This window comes from Podarcis filfolensis, assembly GCF_964270895.1.
Source record: "Podarcis filfolensis genome assembly, chromosome: 5".
In the NCBI taxonomy this organism is placed as follows: domain Eukaryota; kingdom Metazoa; phylum Chordata; class Lepidosauria; order Squamata; family Lacertidae; genus Podarcis; species Podarcis filfolensis.
In genome coordinates, this window is record NC_139608.1 from 59,995,977 (window position 1) to 60,015,955 (window position 19,979).

At 42.9% G+C, this 19,979-nt stretch overlaps 1 protein-coding gene across 11 annotated transcripts in view; it reads left to right on the plus strand.

The window, feature by feature from the left end:
- Nucleotides 1–19,761, plus strand: part of LRRC27 (leucine rich repeat containing 27) — a 41,079-nt gene extending 21,318 nt beyond the window's left edge. For 8 of the 11 annotated variants that reach the window (XM_083616992.1, XM_083616994.1, XM_083616987.1 and 5 more), the window contains 6 exons: nucleotides 718–958; nucleotides 3,430–3,573; nucleotides 4,620–4,713; nucleotides 15,366–15,499; nucleotides 17,756–17,882; nucleotides 19,572–19,761. In XM_083616992.1, the coding sequence (XP_083473118.1) occupies nucleotides 718–958; nucleotides 3,430–3,573; nucleotides 4,620–4,713; nucleotides 15,366–15,499; nucleotides 17,756–17,882; nucleotides 19,572–19,721 (890 nt within the window). In that variant the 3' untranslated portion in view covers nucleotides 19,722–19,761. The remainder of the gene's footprint in view (nucleotides 1–717; nucleotides 959–3,429; nucleotides 3,574–4,619; nucleotides 4,714–15,365; nucleotides 15,500–17,755; nucleotides 17,883–19,571) is intronic. The other 3 variants (XM_083616996.1, XM_083616989.1, XM_083616997.1) reach the window with 1 other exon arrangement.
- The last annotated feature ends 218 nt before the right edge of the window (nucleotides 19,762–19,979 follow it).

Genomic DNA, 19,979 nt, shown 5'->3' on the forward strand with positions numbered 1-19,979 from the left:
GCCTTCTAAATAAACATGCCTAGGATTGAACTGCATGCTATTTCCCAGCTTGAGTTATATACAGCAATCACATTAAGGACTTAAAGGACTTTTCCTCCCAGAGCTCTGTAGGAAATACACGCCATACCCAACATACATGCCATAACTGTTTTTCCTAGTCAAACATTGTGGAAAACCTAAGAGAAAATCTACATAATCTGCCTACTTTAACAGTGCAGTTCTAACCATGGCTACTCAGAAGTAAGTCATATTGAATTTTATAGCTCTTGGATAAAACAGATTAGATTTGCAACCTACAACAATGACGGTGCATCAGATGATAGGAAGGGTTCTCTTGGAATGCTCAGAGAAAGTATGAGGACAAAGTCTAAAACTAGTGTTCACCCCCTTGTAGCAAATTTGTTGCCATGACTGTATCGGATACAAGAAGAACGTGCTATAATTGGTCTCATCATACGTTAAAATGGTGAAATGCCAAGCTATTATTTCAGATCCATTATTCTTCATCCAGGTATTTTGTTTCCCAGGTATGACATTTGCCTATTCAAGATACAGAGAAAAGCAAGCCAGGCTTTCAAGAGTAGAATCACATTGCTTTTAATGCTTAATTCTGGAGCGAGAAAGAGAGAAAAGAACCAGGTCTTGTTTTGCCATTTCCCCTTCATGACTGCTTGCACCAATGAGTTTACTACACTCACCTCTTTTTGATTCCAATAGAAATTCCTCCTGTTGAAAAGTTAAACTTGACAGACTTCACGAAATCCAGTTTGGATTTGTCAGACGGATGGCCTAATGAAGAGGAAATGGTACGGTTTCAGAAGCTAAGAAACGAACTTATACAAGATGAAAGAGAGGAGTACCTGGATAACAAAATGGTACCCAATGAATCCATGCCTTCGTTAAGAAGACCAAAGACTAAAGAGAAGCTCTCTCGTAAATCATCCATGTTTTCATGCAGGTAACAAAATGCATTGTGCAACTTGCTCTACTTTTAAGTTTCTTATGGTGAAAAATATATTTTGCATATTAAAATCCACGTAAATAGTAAGTTGCATTTACGTATTTAATATCCCACAAGAGCCCTCTGAAATCGGAGCCTTTCATAAAACCCCTTATAAGGTGGGTGAGGGAATCAGAATTTTGGAAGGGATAGAAAGAGCCCACAGGTAATTATATTTTATTATTTTATGTGAGCCACCTTTGGGATTTTTCTGAATTGAAAAACAGGCTAAAAATCAAATTATGATTTATATTTGCTGGTTGTCTCATTCTATAAATTCCCTAAGCAGTGTACAAAAACTAAAATAAAATTTGTATCTATCTATCTGCACTAGAATCCAAAACTAGCACAAATAACCAATAAATTGTTTTTACTGATTTTAATATTGTATTGTTTTTATAACCCATCCTGTTGCAATCTGTGCTGGGATCTTATAGTGAAGGGTGCCTAAGAAATCCAATAAATAAGTATCACTATTATAATTTAACACATGGTAAATGTGATTAATTAATCAGCCAGCTGTACAAATGTCCTGGGTGAATGAATGAAGGTTTGACAGTTGTGAAATGAAACCTTGTTAATATTATCCTAGACAGTGCACATGACTTAGCATTTTTCTTCTTATATTTCTACTCTTGTCTTCTTCACCAGCCCAGTGCCCTCCCAGCTGATGAAATCCAAATCATCTGGGGGGCACCAGGATGGCAAAGACTGGTCTACCGCGTGATGTGAATTAGAATATGTTGAATTTTTAAACATGAAACCATTGTAGAGATCCTTGAATCGTAATTAAAACTGTTGAATGTTTCCCTTCACCTATGCTATTGTGACAGCTGTGCTAGCTGTTTGCTTTCTGTATTTTCAAACTTCAAGCATGCCACATTTCAGATGCAAATAAATAAGGCTCAGAAGTTCCAGGAGAAGATGCTGCCATCCTTTCAGACCATTCTTGCATAATTCTTCAAAAGCCAACCCTGTGTTTCAGAGTATAATTCTACACTGTAGGATCTTGAGGACATAGAACCAATATACAAGCTTAGCTACCCTTCAGCTTGCACAGAGCTATAAATTGCTTGATGGGCTAAACAGCTGCCTACCTTTCCCTTAGGTGAGAAATAAATTGTGGCACATTTGACAGAGGAGACAGCAAAAGTACATGTTGAACAATCCAGAGTTATGGTTGACAGATTATACTGCAGGAACGGCACTTAACCCACAAGCTATATCAGAGGAACACTGGAGAATGAATAACATTCTTAGCGTAGTGTGTTGTGTGGCACAAACACAGTTCCTGTATTTTTCCCCCTTTCCTGAAGAAAACCAGAAGGTGGCAGACTGTACACTCTCTTTGAAATTTGCAGCGCTTCTTTAGGTTTCAATTAGTTCCCAGGAATTTCAAAAATAGACCAGGATAGTACCATACAAATTGCAAGCTTCCATTCATGCTTTTCAAACAGCAACCTGCTTTGGAAGCATAGGACAGTTTTAAAAGAAAAAATGTTGTGTCAGGATCAGAGCATCATTTGGCAAAGGGAGCAGGAGTATGTGCTTCCACCACATACATGCATACATTGCAGTAAGTGTGCAACTGATCATTCAGCAGGAGCAGCTATATCTTAATATAGTGTAAAAATAATAACATATGGTCTCTAAATGCAATTAGTTTTGTTGCTGTTATGTGTGTTTACTGTAACTATCTCCTCAATCCCCCATGGGCCAAATTTGACAGATGGGTGGAGTTTCACAAGTTCTGTTGATCAGGTGATCATTGCACAGCACAGCAATCTGCAAGGTTTAACGATCACCTGATCATTGGAGTTGCGAAGTCAGGTACATAGCACACCACACAGAGCTCTGCAACCCCCTCTCCCCTTTTTGGCCCAACCACATCTTTACCTGCCCCACATCTGACATTATATATGGCATCAAGTCACCAGGCCTCATGAGCCAAATGGGGACACACAAATGGTGTGCTTAATTTGGCCCACAGCCTGGCAATTCCTCATTGCTCTCCTGAATTATATAAAAAGTCACGCTCAAATCACTTTGATGGCTTTTATGCCTATGCTGCATGTATAGCTAACTCAGATGTGACCAAAATCATAACAAGAACTGGACACGTTGCATTTTTTCAGGAAAAATCAAAGGAACAAAACTAGACTTCTTGGCATCTCAACCAAACATTAACACCCCTAGCTATGTATGATGCTGAGACTTACACTTCTATAATGTGAAGGATACTATTCAGTTGTGTTATTGTGTTGAAGGTTCTTCCTGGAGAACCAGGCATTCTGAACTAAAGGGACTATCTTTTATGAAGCTGGGATAGTCTGGGAAATAAAATAGATATTTTCTATATATAGTGCCCTTTCTTTTCAGCTATTGATGTTAAAAATTGTTTTGTTTGACCTTTAATGTAAAATTTAAAGGACTTTGGCAAGAGGCAAGAAGACCCTGTTCCCTGCAGTTTCATCATACGATGTGCTCATTCAGAGTAAGAAGGTAGAGCAGTGCCGATTGGCAGCGCTCAAGGACATGAAGGAGAAACAAGCTTTAATCGAACAGCGGAGAAAGCAAGTATTATTATTGGAATTATTAGCGAGTTATTTAGAAATTGCCATGCTGTTCTGAACACACACACGGCTGTTTCCTACTTGACAGAATGCACAACCATTGCAGATTGTTTGCCTGTAGACAGGAATCTGTAGGCGCTTTGCACTGCTTTTTGATGCTTTGCGTTCCTTTGCAATGATCCTAACTCGCATTTACTCTGGGCAGAGCTTCTTGTGGTGGCGGCAGCCCTACAAGCAACCTACAAGCAATGGGGAAGGGCGAGATTTCCTCCAGAACAGAAACAGCAGGTGGGAAGAAGGTGCCAAACTCTTCCACACCCACCAATTTTCACTCCCTCACCAGCCAAATGAGTCAAGCTTGGGTTGATAGTCCAGAGAGAGGGCAGACTTGGAGGGACGGGGAAAACTGCAGCTGGAAAGAGATGCTCCACACCCACCCAGTGCTTCTCTTCAGGCAGTTGTGCATCTTCCATTTTATTGCTTTTTTACTGGCAAGGTACTGTCAAAGACACAGACCATCTCCTGTCACCGTTCAGTGCCATCTTCACATTAATGCTACAAGGCCCCATTCCTTTTGAAAAAGTTCCCAGCTAAAACAATCTCAGGTAGGAGGACTGGTAAATACCTTTGCTGGAGGTTTTAGACTCCAGATAGGAATTGCCAGACTGAGGACCTGATACAGACGGTGCTCCCACTCTTCCCCAACATCACATTTCACCTTTTAGAAATACAATGAGAGGTTTTGTGTGTGTGTGTGTTTTTCTAAACCTAAGTATGGCATGGAGGGTCTGTTTGGGAATACTGCTGGTCTGAATGACATGATCATTTTAAATTTGCTGTGATCCAACATCTACCTAGATCACACCTATGGAATGTAAAGTAGGTTATCTATAGCTTAATACATACGAATCAAATGCGGTTCTTTCTCTCTGAATATATCTCCAAGTGCAACTTTTCAGCACCTCTGTAGCACATACATGTTGCTTTCAACATCTGCAGAGAGAGAGAGAGAGATTGATAGAATTTTATTTCATTTCTTTTGGTAGAGATAAAGAAGTGCTTCAGAAATGGAGGAGACGGAGCAGGATGATGAAAGAGAAGAATAGCGTATCGTACTCTTTTGATAAAGAAGACACTGAGGTATGTAACAGCATCTACACTGTAGAAACCTGCAGTTGATTCTCATCTCTGACACTGGTATGCTAACTAACCTTGGTCTAGCTGCTCCAATTTTCTGTGCAGTTGTCACCCCATCCCCGACAGCTTACTGTTTGTTACTCCATCAGTTGTCTTGAAATCCCACCCTAAGGGGCTGCTTTATCTGCTAGGGAATGCATAGATGTTTTACAGTTAAAACATCCTCTTACTTTAGGCAAGTGTAGAATAGAACCATCCACTCCTGCCCTAGAAAGGGAAAGGGAAAGGGGACCCCTGACCGTTAGCTCCAGTTGTGGCCGACTCTGGGGTTGCTGCGCTCATCTCACTTTATTGGCCGAGGGAGCCGGCGTACAGCTTCCAGGTCATGTGGCCAGCATGACTAAGCCGCTTCTGGCGAACCAGAGCAGTGCACGGAAACGCCGTTTACCTTCCAGCCGGAGCGGTACCTATTTATCTCCTTGCACTTTGACGTGCTTTCGAACTGCTAGGTTGGCAGGAGCAGGGACTGAGCAACGGGAGCTCACCCCATCGCGGGGATTTGAACCGCCGACCTTCCGATTGGCAAGTCCTAGGCTCTGTGGTTTAACCCACAGCACCACCCGCGTCCCTACTCATCACCAAATTCTTTTCGTCCCCTGCCTCATGTTAAAAAGTTTTTTGCTACCCAAAGCCAGAGATACTGTGCAGGATTACATGAGGTTGATTCTGGTCCCACCAGAGGGCAACTATCTAGGTCACAGGCAAAGTGCCAAGGATTGTTGGTAAAACACTGGCTGGTTCCTGAAATTAGCACCAGGGTGCCATTTCTGTCCTTAAATTACACCTGCACCTGTTCTATCTAATCTGATAAGCAGTGATACCATCAGGAGAGAACTTTATCAGCAGAATGAGGAGGAGGAGGACTTCCAAACACAATTGGGCTGCTTCTTACATTACACCATACATTTCAAGCACATAGATTCCCCCTCACAGAATCCTGGGAACCATAGCATGTTAAAGGGTGCTGGGGACTGTAGCTCTGTGAGGGGTAAATGCACAATCAGTGAGTTTCAGTGAAACGGCAAACATGCGGATCCCATTATTTATATGCAGGCATGCTATTAAGGAAACCATGCTTTGATTACTGATGTGCAAAACATTTGATGTGAGTAGGGTACAGAGTACCTTATCAGATCCTTGACTCTGCAGCATTTCCTACATGGACCAATCACTTCGCTGGCATTCAGAGAGCAGCGCAAGACCATCTTTGCAATAATAGGATTCCAGGGATATGAATTGCCACTTGATTATCCGCTCCAGCCTTTGGTACCAAGGCAGGGTCCTACAAAGATCAGCCCCCTACATATTGAACCCCCGCCATCAAACTTCTCTCCAGTAGAGATTTTGTCTAGAACGATTGCTGCTCAGCCTTTTGGAGGAAGCAGGTGCAAATTTAAGTAAACACTTAGGCAATGGCATCATGGCTCAGTCGGGGGGAGGGGGGCATGTGTGTTGTAGGTGTCGAAACATTCGGCACATAGCTTTTCAAAAACTGCGACTGCCCAAGCTGTTTGGAGGCGTTGAAGCAGAAGAGCTTTCGTTTAAAATAGGATTGTTAAAATTGATGGATGCCTCCTGAGGTTTTTGCCTCTGCCAAGTCAAAGCCAATGTAGGCTGGATATGACAATTAATCCAGGAGAGAAAAATCTGTCATCCTGATCCCAAGAGAGAGCCGCATTGTTTTTAAAGAAACCCCTTTAGAGCAGCTCGTTGACGACTGCTCTTTTACATTGGTTTTCTTTTCTTTTTTTTAAAAAAAGAAAATCCTACAAAAGGGCACCGAAAGGTCCAAAGAGAAAAGATCTATGAGTATACCCAGGAAGGATGGCTTGAGAGAAGTGGCAAAGATGCTGGGGAGGAGAGCCATGTTACACCAGAGGACATAGGGGATCCAGAGTGTATTAGAACGCAGTATGTGGCAATAGCACATCCTCCCTGTGCTGTCTCTGGTCCCTCGCCATCTTGCTTTTGTAACAGCAACAGCTCCTGCTGCTATTATTCAGCGTTCCTGGCCTTCCTTACCAGTAGTGTGGCATGGACTCCATTGTCCTCTCTGGTTGTATGAGGGAAGATGTCCCTGGCTAAAGGTTAAAAAACCAACCCACAGAAGCAGCTCTTCTGCTGTTCTCAAGTCAGAATCTTTAGGTCCCTGGCAGTCGGTGATTAGAGTCCATGTTCCAGGCTCTCCCTTTTCCTTGATCTTTCAGAGAGTTGTAATCCCCAGCATCTCCAGCAGGACTGTGAATGTCCCTTGCCCAAAACTCTGGAGAGCTACTGCCAGTCATTGTAGGATATATAGATGTAGATATATATAAGTTTTATTAAGGCTTTTCACAATACAATAAAAAGCAAACTATTCTAAACGGAAAACAATAATAAAAAAGAGAAGAGAAAGAAGGGAAAAGAGCTAGAAGAATACAAAGTGAAAGGAAATAATAAAAGAATAGAGAAAGATAAAAAAGAGGTGGGTAAAAGCAAGGGAATAAGCATAATAACAGAGTAAGGCAAAAGAGAAGAGAAGAATAAAAGTGGCTTCCAAGTACCTGTCAGTTGTAACTGCAAGCGTCCTCACAATAATCCATTGTTCAGTCCTGAATGGCGTCCTGTTCTTCCTTCCTTTGCTAGTTGATTTTTTTCCAATGTTCAGTTTAGGCATCTCACGTTCATTTCTTATCCTTTTCATCCAAGAGGTCCAAGAGAGGTTTTCCAATTATTATTAAATATAAAAATCAGCCTTGAACTTCCTTCAGTCCAGCCTCACAACTTCCTCATGAATTTCTTTGCTGCATTTATAACATAAGACAATACCCATTATTAGTTAGGAGTTATGTAGGCATTTGCTCACACCCCATGCTTCCAGTTCCATTTCCTGTTACCATGGCCTTCCATCCTTATCCCTTGGAAAGCTTAATCTTCCACCTTCTGTATTTCCATTCTTTTTCCAAAAGCAGCTCGCAGCACCAGAGCAAGCAATACAGCAACAAAAATGAGTATCAGTGCTGTCCAGTGTTTCCATCAATGGTCTTACTACCAATTCATTTCGAAACATCACAATCCAAATAAGCAATTCACGTTGAGAATATTAACATGGTAACATTTTAATTTCATTCAAAAAAAATAGGCAATACCAATCAATAAACTATATTGCAACTGATATTGTTGATGTTATTTTAGAATATGTAAGTCAAAAGTCAGACTTGCTTTTTTAAAAATATTGATTGGAGTCAGGTCTTAATCAGCAGTCAGTAGAGCATGAAATCTCAGAGTTGTGGGTTCAAGACCCACTTTGGGCAAAAGATCCCTGCATTGCAGGGGGTTGGAGTAGATGACTCTTGTGGTCCCTTCCAACTCTACAATTCTATTCTAAATGCAGGAAATGGTAACCAAGTTTCTTAAAGCCTATAGCACTTGGTCTCTTCCATTCACCATATTCTCTCCATCATATTCTGGTGCATCTTTTAAAGGCTTCAACAGCAACAGAGACAGGGCGAGGGTAGGTTAACCTGATCTTTCCACGCTGACTAAAAAGCTTGTAATACAAGCATCCCTCCCATTCAAGCCTGCTATTTTTTATTTGAAGAACCTTCTTTTGCATCAGATTAATATCTACTGACTCATACCCTCATAAATCCTTTCTCTTTTATTCTGATCACCTGTGCCTGAATGAAAGCTCCGGGTAGCTCAAATGCTTATTCTGCCAGCATTTGGAATCTTTGTTCTTACTGGCCTCATTTGCTTAGTGTATGCACACATGTACACACACGCACACACACAAATGCATTGTGGCATGGATGAAGACACATCTGAAACACAAGAGGGCACTCGAGTGCCACATTATCCAGCCTGCAGGCTGACAATGCAAATCACCATGCAAGTAGCAGAGGAACAAATAGGATCATATTTCCTTTATTCCACTTCTGTCATCTTGTCCACTGGGTAGTCTTTCAAGGGATTGCACAATGAGACAGTTAGAGTTTCTGACCTAGCATGGGAGAAAGTGCTGCTCAGCATATCACCATTACTTCTTGCGGGTGGAGAAAGTGGCAGGGTGGTTAACGTGTTGCTTCCTTTATTAGTAGCGTTCAGGTTTCATTTATATGAATTGCTATAAAGAGCAGGAGGAAACACCCAAAGCAGTCATGCGGTAATAGTTACATGCAGCAATACTTACTCTACAACTGAGTTTTTTCAATGCTTTTTGACTGTGCAAAGCATTTTGTGTATTATCTTAGTGATCCTGACAATATCCCTGCAAGATAGGTCAATGTTATTATCCCCGTTTAGCAGAGGAGCAGGAAGGACTAAGGCTGGGAGACAGAAGTCCCCCTCACACATTAATTATGTGAATAATCATAGATTTGCAGAGCTGGAGAGGACCAACCTCCTGCAATGCTGGAATCTTTTGCCTAACATGGGGTTCAAACCTGAGACCCTGAGATTAAGAATCTCTTGCTCTACCCACTGAGCTAAATATGAAGAGGCTCTACACAATCAAAGGGACAGCAGGAGCACACTATTGACTCTAACCCAAGGTCACACAGCTTCTTGATCCTGCCCTCCAGCATCCATGTGTTGAGATGGAGAAGGCTATATTCACAGACCTCTAGGTTTCTGTTATGTGTGCTGGCGTGGTTGCTCGAGAGCAAACAGGCAAGACTCCCCGTTGGTCTTTTCAAGGCTTTATTATCTATCCAAAATGTTCACAATGCAGATTGACTCAATTCCATGTCTGCTCACTCGCCAGCAGAATCTGGGGGCGGTCCTTAAACTTTCCCCAGCAGAGTAGTCTTTTGACCCCCAGCCTACGCCTCCCCTCTCTGCGCGTAAACTGACTGCACAAAGAGGGCGTGGGCAGAGGGGGACCTGCCTCCCCCCCACTTTGTTCATGCTCGGTACTGTGTCTCTGCCTTGCATACTCCAAGCCTTGCACCCCTTCCCCACTGGAGGCGTGGCTTTCCTCCTCCACGGAGGAAGTGCTGCTTCTCACAATCTTTGGAGGCTCCCTGTAACCCAACTGCCCTTCCACCTCTCGCCTCTGAGCTGATGGCAGTTCCCTGACAGTTTCCATGGGAGCTGGAATTCTGAGGCTTGATACATAGAGATGGGGAGTAAGAAGTCATGTGACCTCAGAAGCTAGGCTTGTGGTGTGACTCCACTTATTTATCTGAGTATGGAGGGACGTGGGTGGCACTGTGGTCTAAACCACTGAGCCTCTTGGGCTTGCTGACTGGAAAGTTGGTAGTTCGAATCCCCGCAACGGGGTGAGCTCCCGTTGCTCTGTCCCAGCTCCTGCCAACCTAGCAGTTTGAAAGCATGCCAATGCAAGTAGATAAATAGATACCACTCTGGCGGGAAGGTAAACGGCATTTCCATGCGCTCTGGCACTCGTCGCGGTCCTCCATGCACCAGTAGCGGTTTAGTCATGCTGGCCACATGACCCGGAAAACTGTCTGTGGACAAACGCCGGCTCCCTTGGCCTGAAAGCGAGATGAGTGCTGCAACCTCAGAGTCGCCTTTGACTGGACTTAACCGTCCAGGGGTCCTTTACCTTTACCTATCTGAGTTGTCAGGAGACTAAGAAAGTGCCAGTGGTCACCAAGCGATTTTTACAGCTAATGTGGGATTTGATTTCCAGATTACTTCCCAGGCTTGCAGTGAAACGGGCCAACATGGGAAACCCAGAGGGTTTAGCTAATTGCATAATCTAGTTTGCACAATAGAGTTTCTACAGCAGCTTGGCAGCTTCTTTCATAAGTGGACCCAAGTTTCGCCCAGCAGAGGGCTGTGTAACATTGCTAATGCTGTGTACTTACTGAATAAGCTTGCAGCAATATGCTGATCAGGGAGCATTGGGTAACAAAGTTCATTCTGCTAAACTCTGGAGCTCAAACAAACAAACAAACAAACAAACAGAATGCTAAACTGTCTAGTGTCTACCAACAATTGCCCCAGTTTATCCTGGCACGTGGCTCAGACCAATGTTGGTTTCAAAGAATATATCTGAGGGGAAAGTTGTTAATTGTGCAGCAGTTTCATACGAAATACTTTCATAATATTGGCAGAATAACTTCAAGCTGGTATTGCTTAGATTTGGAAGAATCTTGGAGCCCAGAATTACTGGGACTTCTTGTTGCTGTCAGTGGAGACCACTGGCTGAAGGATGCGTCATGGGTTGGGAATATAGGAGCAGAGTTTCCATTAGAGGCAGCATCTACACTGTACATTTAAAGCACTATGATACCATTTTAACAACCATGGCTCCCCCCCCCCCCAAGAATCCTGGGAATGGTAATATATTAAGAGTGCTGAGAGTTAATAGGAGACCTCTTACTCCCCTGAGAGCTACAATTCCCAGAGTAGTTTAACAATCACATTCTTTGAATGGAAAAGCTTTTTTTCTAATCTCATGTAAGACAAATGCTTTAATATAGAGTACAAAAACGGATGTTTTTATTCTCTAGGTTCTCATTGTTTACTAACAGCTGTTTGCATTTTTAACAAAAAAAGATGGTTTAACATTTTCCACTTTATTAAGTCATTAAGACCTTGCCAAGATGCCAGTATTATAAAGCACAAAAAATACAGTCTTTTTTTTTAAAAGACAGTATGTTTTTAAAGCTTTCACTTACTGAAATGTGCTCATTCTAGCTCTTTCACACGGCACATTTCTCTGTAAATAAACAAACTTGGATTCTTTGAGAAGTCTTCAAGAACTGATAAGGTCTTGAGATAGCTGGGGTTTCATCAAAAGCTTTCACATTGAAGGTCACTGGCACATTCTTTTAGGCTGTTTTTCAAAGGCAATGTGATTTATTTTATGGCAAATGGGAAGGATCAAGGACTTCTTTTTGGAAATGGTTTTGTGAGTCAAGGTCAAATCTGAAAGTTCTGCTTCTATTACAGTGGTACCTCGGGTTACAGACGCTTCAGGTTACAGACTCCGCTAACCCAGAAATAGTACCTCGGGTTAAGAACTTTGCTTCAGGATGAGAACAGAAATCGTGCTCCTGCGGCGGGAGGCCCCATTAGCTAAAGTGGTGCTTCAGGTTAAGAACAGTTTCAGGTTAAGAATGGACCTCCAGAACGAATTAAGTACTTAACCCGAGGTACCACTGTATTGGAGGCCTGACAAAATGAGCAAATATAAACAAAGTGCCTTTTGTTAGCCACGTGGCCCTATTTGTATTCCAGACTTCTTTGCTTCCCCTAGGGACTGATCCCAAAAATCTGCATTACATATTGCAGCTACAGTAGGGCTGTTGCCATAAGGGACATTTTACCAGGGGGACAGAGTGAGATAAATCTCCCCCATATAGGGAAACCTCCACTTTGGGCTGCTTACTATTTAACAAGCCTGTTTCAAGATGGCTTTCATCTTTCATCTCTGGTGTTGGCTAATTTCAAAAGCCAAGATGTAGTCCACTGAGTAGACAACTGGGTTTTCTTCTGGGAGATTTAGGTTTGTCCTCTTCCTGTTGGCATCACTGTCCCTTAGCCTCTGTTGTTTCCTTGTCTATAAAATGGGAAATCCTCAGGGAGCTGTTGTGAAGGAAAGCACAATGAGGGCTGTAAAGCACTTGTCAGATTAAAGTCCTAGGTGAGTGATGAGGAGTAGTAGAGAGGCATCTTTTCCTCTAATATTGGGGATGTCTGCATATGCAGCATTTTTCTTGTCGCAAGGAGAGCAGCCTGCTCTCTAATTGATCACAGGTCGAAGAGGTACCGTATTTTTCCGTTTATAAGACTAGGGGTTTTTTCCCTAAAAAATAATGTCAAAAATTAGGGGGGGTCTTATACATGGATAGTCCCGAGGGTGGACTGGCGACAATCTGAGTCCCCCAAAATAGGGGGCGTCTTATAGATGGAAAAATACGGTAATTCTGACAGTGGTTTCTTTCTTCCTTTAGTAATTTGGTTGATGTGTACAGAGAGCTGTTTTCCTCTTCCTTTTTTGCTATTTTTGGGAGCGAAGGATCCCTTTGGGGGTTTAGGTTTTTGGTTCAGTGGCTTCCTTAAATACTTGCAGCAGCCTGCTGTGTAAGAGAAGAGGCAGTCAGTTTCCTGTGGCTCCTCGCATTGCTTTGAGGTGGTGTTCAGCTCCATGGTGTTCCAGTCACCGTTAAGATCAGAAGAGGCAGAGATTGCACAGTTCAGGTATGCCCCCTGGACGTATGGGAAGAAATAAAGATTTACTCACAGATGAAAACCTGCCCTTGGACAGAATAACTAACTAGGCAAGTTCAATTGCAATAGAGTATGTGACTCACTGCAGGTAAAGGTACACCACATGATAGGATAGGACTTCGTAAGCTTTGAGCATCCTAAGATGTGTCTGATGAAGTCCCCTGATTCATGAGAGCTGGTGGAAATTCAGATCCCGTGGCTCTTCACCTGCCACCCACCATCAAAGAGGAATATTCTATCTGAGGCCCTGCTTCCCCTGTCTCAGTTAATGGCAATTAAAGTGTGGAACGCAGAGTGTTCTTCACCAAAGCCTCTTGATTGTGACACCAACCCTAGGGCAAATTCCAGTGGGAAACACCATCTTTTTGCAGCTGCGTATCCTGGATGTCAGCCAAGTCACCTTTGTATTGCCTCCCACATAAGCGCACCATGTCCTACAGTTGCCGAAGAAACTGTGCAGTACCAACAATTTGGAAGCTGGGGTCAAGGCTGGGTGCCACAGGGCCCAGTTTTGGGATCGCAGGCTGTTCACAAATGTCCACTCATTACCACTGGCCCTTTGGTTCAGAAACAGGCTTCTCTAAAAGGAGTGAGGTGTGGCTGGAGGTGCAAAAGTTCTGACTTGGACTGGAGGGAAATGCAAGGGGGAAATAGCACCTTTGACCACCAGTGACATATCCAGCGACTATGAAACTGACATGCCCTTTCTGAGCATGCAAATCCACAACCTTCCCACCTACCCAAGAACACTTGTTGTATCAGTCCAGTTGCAATAAAAGACTAAGTAGTTTTTAGTCACTTCCATTATTAAGAAACTGCGGTTTCAGAAATGTTTTAATACAGCGTTGATTTCCAGGGACAATAAATCATGCTGTGGGTTTGGCTCAATGGTAGGAGCATGCTCATTACATATACTATATTATTTACTATAGTGCTATATTGTTTTAATTAAGGTGAGAAATAAATCTTCATATGAAGCAGGCAGTGGTAGTGGTGTGTGTGTGTGTGTGTGTTTAAGCACCATACTTTTTCTTCCTCCAAGGAGATAAGCCTCCTTTTATCCTCACAACAACCCTGTGAGGTAGGTTTGGTAGACAGAGGGAGGCCCAAAGCCATCCACTGAGCTTCATGTCTGAGAGAGTATTTGAACCCAGGCCTCCTAGGGGTAAATCGTGCATTGTACCACACAGGCTGAAATGGGGACAGGTATCGGTGATTCATTCCTCCTTTACCTGAAGTGCTGGCTAATTTTGCTCACGGAGTGAGAAGTGGCGAGATTAACCTCCAACAGGGCTTCATCTAGCAGTTACCGGCTGCGACAGTTGCTGTCTATCTGCTACCTATAAGGTCTGGCTCCCAGCTTTAGGCGCTGTGTGGACAAAGTGGAGGTTTTTTTCTTCTTCTCCCTCTTGCATAATACTAGAACCGGGGGCAATCCAACGAAGCAGAATGTCGGAGGATTCAGGGCAGACAAATAAAGTGCTTCACACAGCACATAGCTGAACTCTGGAATTTGCTCCATAGTTTAAAGCCAACTTAGATGGCTTTAAAAGAGGATTAGACCATGGGTAAGCAAACTAAGGGGCCCAGATCTGGCCCAATCGCCTTCTAAATCCAGCCCATGGACAGCCCAGGAATCAGTGTGTTTTTACATGAGTAGAATGTGTCCTTTTATTTAAAATGCATCTCTGAGTTATTTGTGGGGCATAGGAATTTGTTCATCCCCCCCCCCAATATAGTCTGCCCCCCCCCAAGGTCTGAGGGACAGTGGACTGGCCCCATGCTGAAAAAGTTTGCTGTCCCCTGGCTTAGACAGATGCATGTGGGGATAAATCTATCAGTGGCTACTAGCGACAGTGGCTATGCTCCACCTCCACTGCTGGAGGCAGTAGGCCTCTGAATACCAGTCGCTGGGATCTGCAAATGCAGAAAGTTGTTCTAGCATTCAGGTCCTGCTGCGGGCATCTGGTTGGCTACGGTGAGAACAGAATGCTGTACTAGACGGGCATTTGGCTTGATCCTGCAGGGCTCTTGTTAATTTTCTTATAGAAGGCTGCAGTAGGAGGAGATCAGAGGCAGAAGTAATGGCCACAGACAGTCAAACAAAAGGTTGCGATGAGGGAATAGATTCAGTAGTACTTGAAGTTGCCGGATTCAGTACGGAGCTGGGCCCTTGCTCTTTCTCTTGTGGTGAACAAGGAATTCAGTAGGTGAAACTTCTCTTTTTTAAAAAAAATATCCTAATCATGTAACTTCAATAGTAATGGGATAGGCTGCATCTGGTGAAATTCTCCTTGCTCTGACATAGTTTAAAGCACAGGAGCCCAGGCATGTCCAATGTTGAATCTTTTGGCAGCCTCTCCTCCCACCCCCTGACATTTTAATGCCATAATATGTTGCCTTTCCTCTAGGTTTCTCGAAACGCACCTTACGCAACAGACAATATGAAGAACCACGACAAGCCGGAAGACTGGAAAGAAACAAGCAAGCAAGATGAACAAATGGAGATGACCCTAAACTTAATGAGAATGACTGACGAGCTAAGGTGAGAACAAAGATGTTCTCTGCATGTTGCTGAACTGTAGTTCCCATCAAACCCAGCCACTGGCGGTGCTTGTTGTGGCTTGTGGGAGTTGTATTTCTGCAACATCTAGAGAGGGCCCAAGGTTCCCGGTATGGGGTCTGGACAACTGGGAATGCCCCATTAATGGAGCCCTGCATCTGAAGCATCACACACCCCTCACACCTCCTTCCTCTCTTTCTGCTCCTGTGTTAGGTCCAAAGTTACTGTGAGATGGAATGCAGATGAGTAATGTTTTAGTTACAGATGCGATCTTCAAAAGAAAGTGTATTTCCCCACCACCGCACATCCTCCCTAGGCCAATGCTGTAGCCCCAGGCCTGTTTTAAACCATTAAGTACTCATTCAACCCCCATGGTGCATTTACTTTTTGTACTAATGGATGCACTGCAAATATTTTCTCACTAGGGGACCGGGATAGCAGTTCTGTCACATTCCAGCCCCACCTGCTTTCAGACTTCTCATCAACAATTATCAGCCAGCTCTATTTTTACCTTTTTTTAAATAAAAGGTCCCGAGGCATTCTTACTCTTGGTTTTCAGTTTTGATTCCTCGTTCACATCTTTATTTCATAATGTACTAAAACATCATCCAGATAGGGAACCCAAATATCATACTAAATTAGAAACACCTGTCATATTCTGAAAGAAAGAAATGTGTTGATCCTGTGTAAGATATTCTGAAATATCTGAAAGTTCTTAAAGATCTAAAGTTGTTAAGCCTGAAGAGGGTGGATGGGCAGGGAGGAGACATTCATTACAGTGGTACCTCGGGTTACATACGCTTCAGGTTACATACGCTTCAGGTTACAGACTCACATACCCAGAAATAGTACCTTGGGTTAAGAACTTTGCTTCAGGATGAGAACAGAAATTGTGGCGCAGCAGCAGGAGGCCCCATTAGCTAAAGTGGTGCTTCAGGTTAAGAACAGTTTCAGGTTAAGAACGGACCTCCAGAACGAATTAAGTAATTAACCCGAGGTACCACTGTACATTGCCAACATTATATGGCTTCCATAATAGGGCAGCACAGCTGATTACAATGTTTTGTTTTTATTGAGGACAAAGGAAAAGCTGCAGATTCAGTCAAAGGCTCAGCATTTTCAAGTTAGCGGGGAGGCGGGGAGAGGAACCTAAAAACCGTAATGCCAGTTACTTTTAAGCCTGCATTATGTAGAAATGTTTCAGACTTTAGCCCTCACATTTTGCGGCCACTTTCCTCCATCCTTTACAGAAAAGCCCACAACTTAATACCCTGCGTTTGTGTGCGGGTGCAGGTGTAGTCCACAAAAGTTTATACCACATATACCATGATACTTGTTTTTGCTGCAACATACTAACATCAGTCACCACAGATATTTTTCTGGTGTTCTGAGGCTTCTCACAGTTGTCTGTTGGGTGTTTTCTGGGAGTAGAAAAACTTTTTAATATTGCTTTTAGAGCTTGAAGATAGCAGGCGGACACTTTTTCTTTAATCAGCTTAAGCTATTCTCCTTCAACAGCAGCTGATAGCAAAGCAATTGATACCAGCAATGAGAAGACCGCTCCCCTTCCCAGGGGAGCAGAGTTGCAGGCGGGCCACGAGCTTTCCCTGTGTTCAGTGGGGGGCATGGCGATGCTGCCCGCATCATTGGGAGTCCCAGCTGTGTCATGCCCCACAGATGATCAATCGGGTCGACTGGGGGGGGCATGGCTTACCCTATTCAAACCTATTTAAACCTCCGTGTGGCCGGGGCTCAGTCTCCTTTTCTCCTCCTGCGTCGGAACTATGTGACAATATTTCTGTGGCTTGCTCTCTAAAACAATGGCATCATCATCACACACACACACACACACACACACACACCCCAGTTGCCCCACTGTGTACAGATTGAAATAATCTCTGGGTTTTCAGACAGTTTAGCGTTGTTGAAGTTTTGTTATCTGTTGAAAAATGCTATTACAGTAATGGGCTGATGAAATGTTTTAAGTAGATCCATAAATGGAGGTGAAGACATTCATAGGATTGCAGAGTTGGAGGGAACCGCAAGGGTCATCTAGTCCAACCTCTTGCAAGGCAGGAATCTCAACTACGCATCCATGACAGATGGCCATCCAACCTCTGCTTAAAAACCTCCAAGGAAGGAGGAGAGTCCACAACCTCCCGAGAGAGACCGCTCCACTTCAAACAGCTCTTACTGTCGGAAAGTTATTCCTGATGTACTCTTCTCTGTTTGTTTCAGAGCAGCCAAACGCATGGAAGTGGAGAATCGCATCAGACAGCACACACAAATGATGAAAGAAAGAAGGAAAAAGTTAACAGGGATCCCTCAAGAAGATATGGAAAGAGCAAAACAAGACTATGAGATTGTAGGTTGCATAATTACATTTTGTTGCTCCATTTGTTTTTGTTTTTTTTCTGCAAACTGTGGCTATCCTCATTTTATATTCTTTATTGAAAAATAAAAAGGACAAAATTACAAGTCCACAGAGTAAGATAAAACAAAAAAAAAAGTGGAAACAAGAAATAGTACCCAAGCAGAAACAAAACCGTAGCTTTCCTATTGTTACCAGATCTGCTCATGAATGCTTAAGACTACCTGACTTTTAGAAGACATCTGAAGGCAGCCCTGTTTAGGGAAGTTTTTAATGTTTGATGTTTTATCGCTTTATCATCATCATCATCATCATCATCATCATCGTTATTAATATTCTGTTGGGAGCCACGCAGAGTGGCTGGAGAAACCCATCCAGATGGATGAGGTATAAATAATTATTATTATCATTATTATTTATTTATTTATTTATTTATTTTCCTGCATTACAGGGAGTTAGACTAGATGACCCTCAAGGGTCCCTTCCAACTCTACCGTTTTATGATTCTAACTCATACAACTGATATACATATTCAATAAAGTATCACTGTACGGATTTTTACTGGAGACAGTTGTGTGCCACAGAAGTTTTTGCAAAAGGCATGATTAGAAGTACCAATATTGTCAAGATAACACTACAAATCAAAATTGCAAACCACATTCAAAATTTGCTCTGCAGTTCTGGTTATAAATAAAATACAGTTTCTGCAAAACATGCTTTCCCTAGTTCAGATACAATGCAAAACTATGGTTTGCTAGTCATCTGGCAGCAAATCAGATTTGGGCTTAAATCTGAATTGACATATCATGATAATACAGTTTTTTTGTTCCGGTAAATTTATGCTCAAGTGCTGCCAAAAACTTAGGGCATCTTACATTTTTTTATGTTGGTTAATAAAGCTGCAGTCATGTGCACATTTCTGTGGGAGTGAATCCCATTGAACTAAGTGGGACTTCTAAGTAAACATCCGTAAGTTTGATCTGTATAAGAAGCAAGAGGAGCTTTGGAAGACTCACGTAGATTAAGTCAGACCTCTTTGCAGCTCTCTGGCAAATGAGCTTAACATTTCCATGCTTCTGGCAAAGTGAGCCCTAGCCCAAGAAAGATAATTCCTGATAAATTTATTTGTCTTTATACTGCCACCAGACACCCCGTGCTGTTTTGGCTACAAGAGACTGATACAGCTACCCCTCTCAAATTGGTATTGGCAGCAAAGTTTTGAGTTGTGCAGAAGGTTTCTTTGAAGCTTTGTTGCCCAAAGGTTGCTGTGGATTCAGTTCTTTGCTTTGGGGACCAGTGTAGGAACCATTTAGCTTTGGAATCCACTTTCACAAATACAGTGGACCCTCAGGTTATGTTACCTTTGGGTAACGTAACTTTCGGGTTGCGAACGCAGGAAACCCAGAAGTGTATATTTCTGGGTTTTGCCGCATGCGCAGAAGCGCTCTGCATGCTTCGTGCATGGGCAGAAACACTCTATCGTGCCATGCACATGTGCAGAAGCGGTGCTTCTAGATGCGGACTTTGGGGTATGTACGGACCCCCAGAACGATTAATCCGTATCCAGAGGGTCCACTGTACAGCAATAGATAGCTACCTGAGACACAAATGAATAGTTGGGCACTAACCTTGTTAATGTGATAACAACTCTAGTGTTCATGCTTTTTATGTTTCCTGCCACAGGCTGAAAACCTAGAACAGCAGCTAGCAAATCTGAAGAGAGACCTGAACCAGGAATATCGTTTCACTGCCTTTACAGGAGAAGTGCAACCACCAGAGAATCCACTGCCTATCAACAAGCCTCCAAATATCTTTTCTAACACGACATTTTAAATTATATTAAAGAGAATTTGTCATGCAGCAGCCACCTACACCAGCTTGCTTTGCAGTTGATCTGCTTTTAACCAGGCTTTCCAATTTGTCCTTTTCTCCTTTGTTCTTGTTTGTTTTGCTTTGGAACGTAAAAATTGGAATCTTTCACACTCATCACCCTCCCCATTTCAATATGTGCCTACAAGGTTTTGAAGTGCCTTCCGTTACTGCATGGTTTTAATGCCGATTATTGTTAATTTTACCTTCCTGGAACCCTAC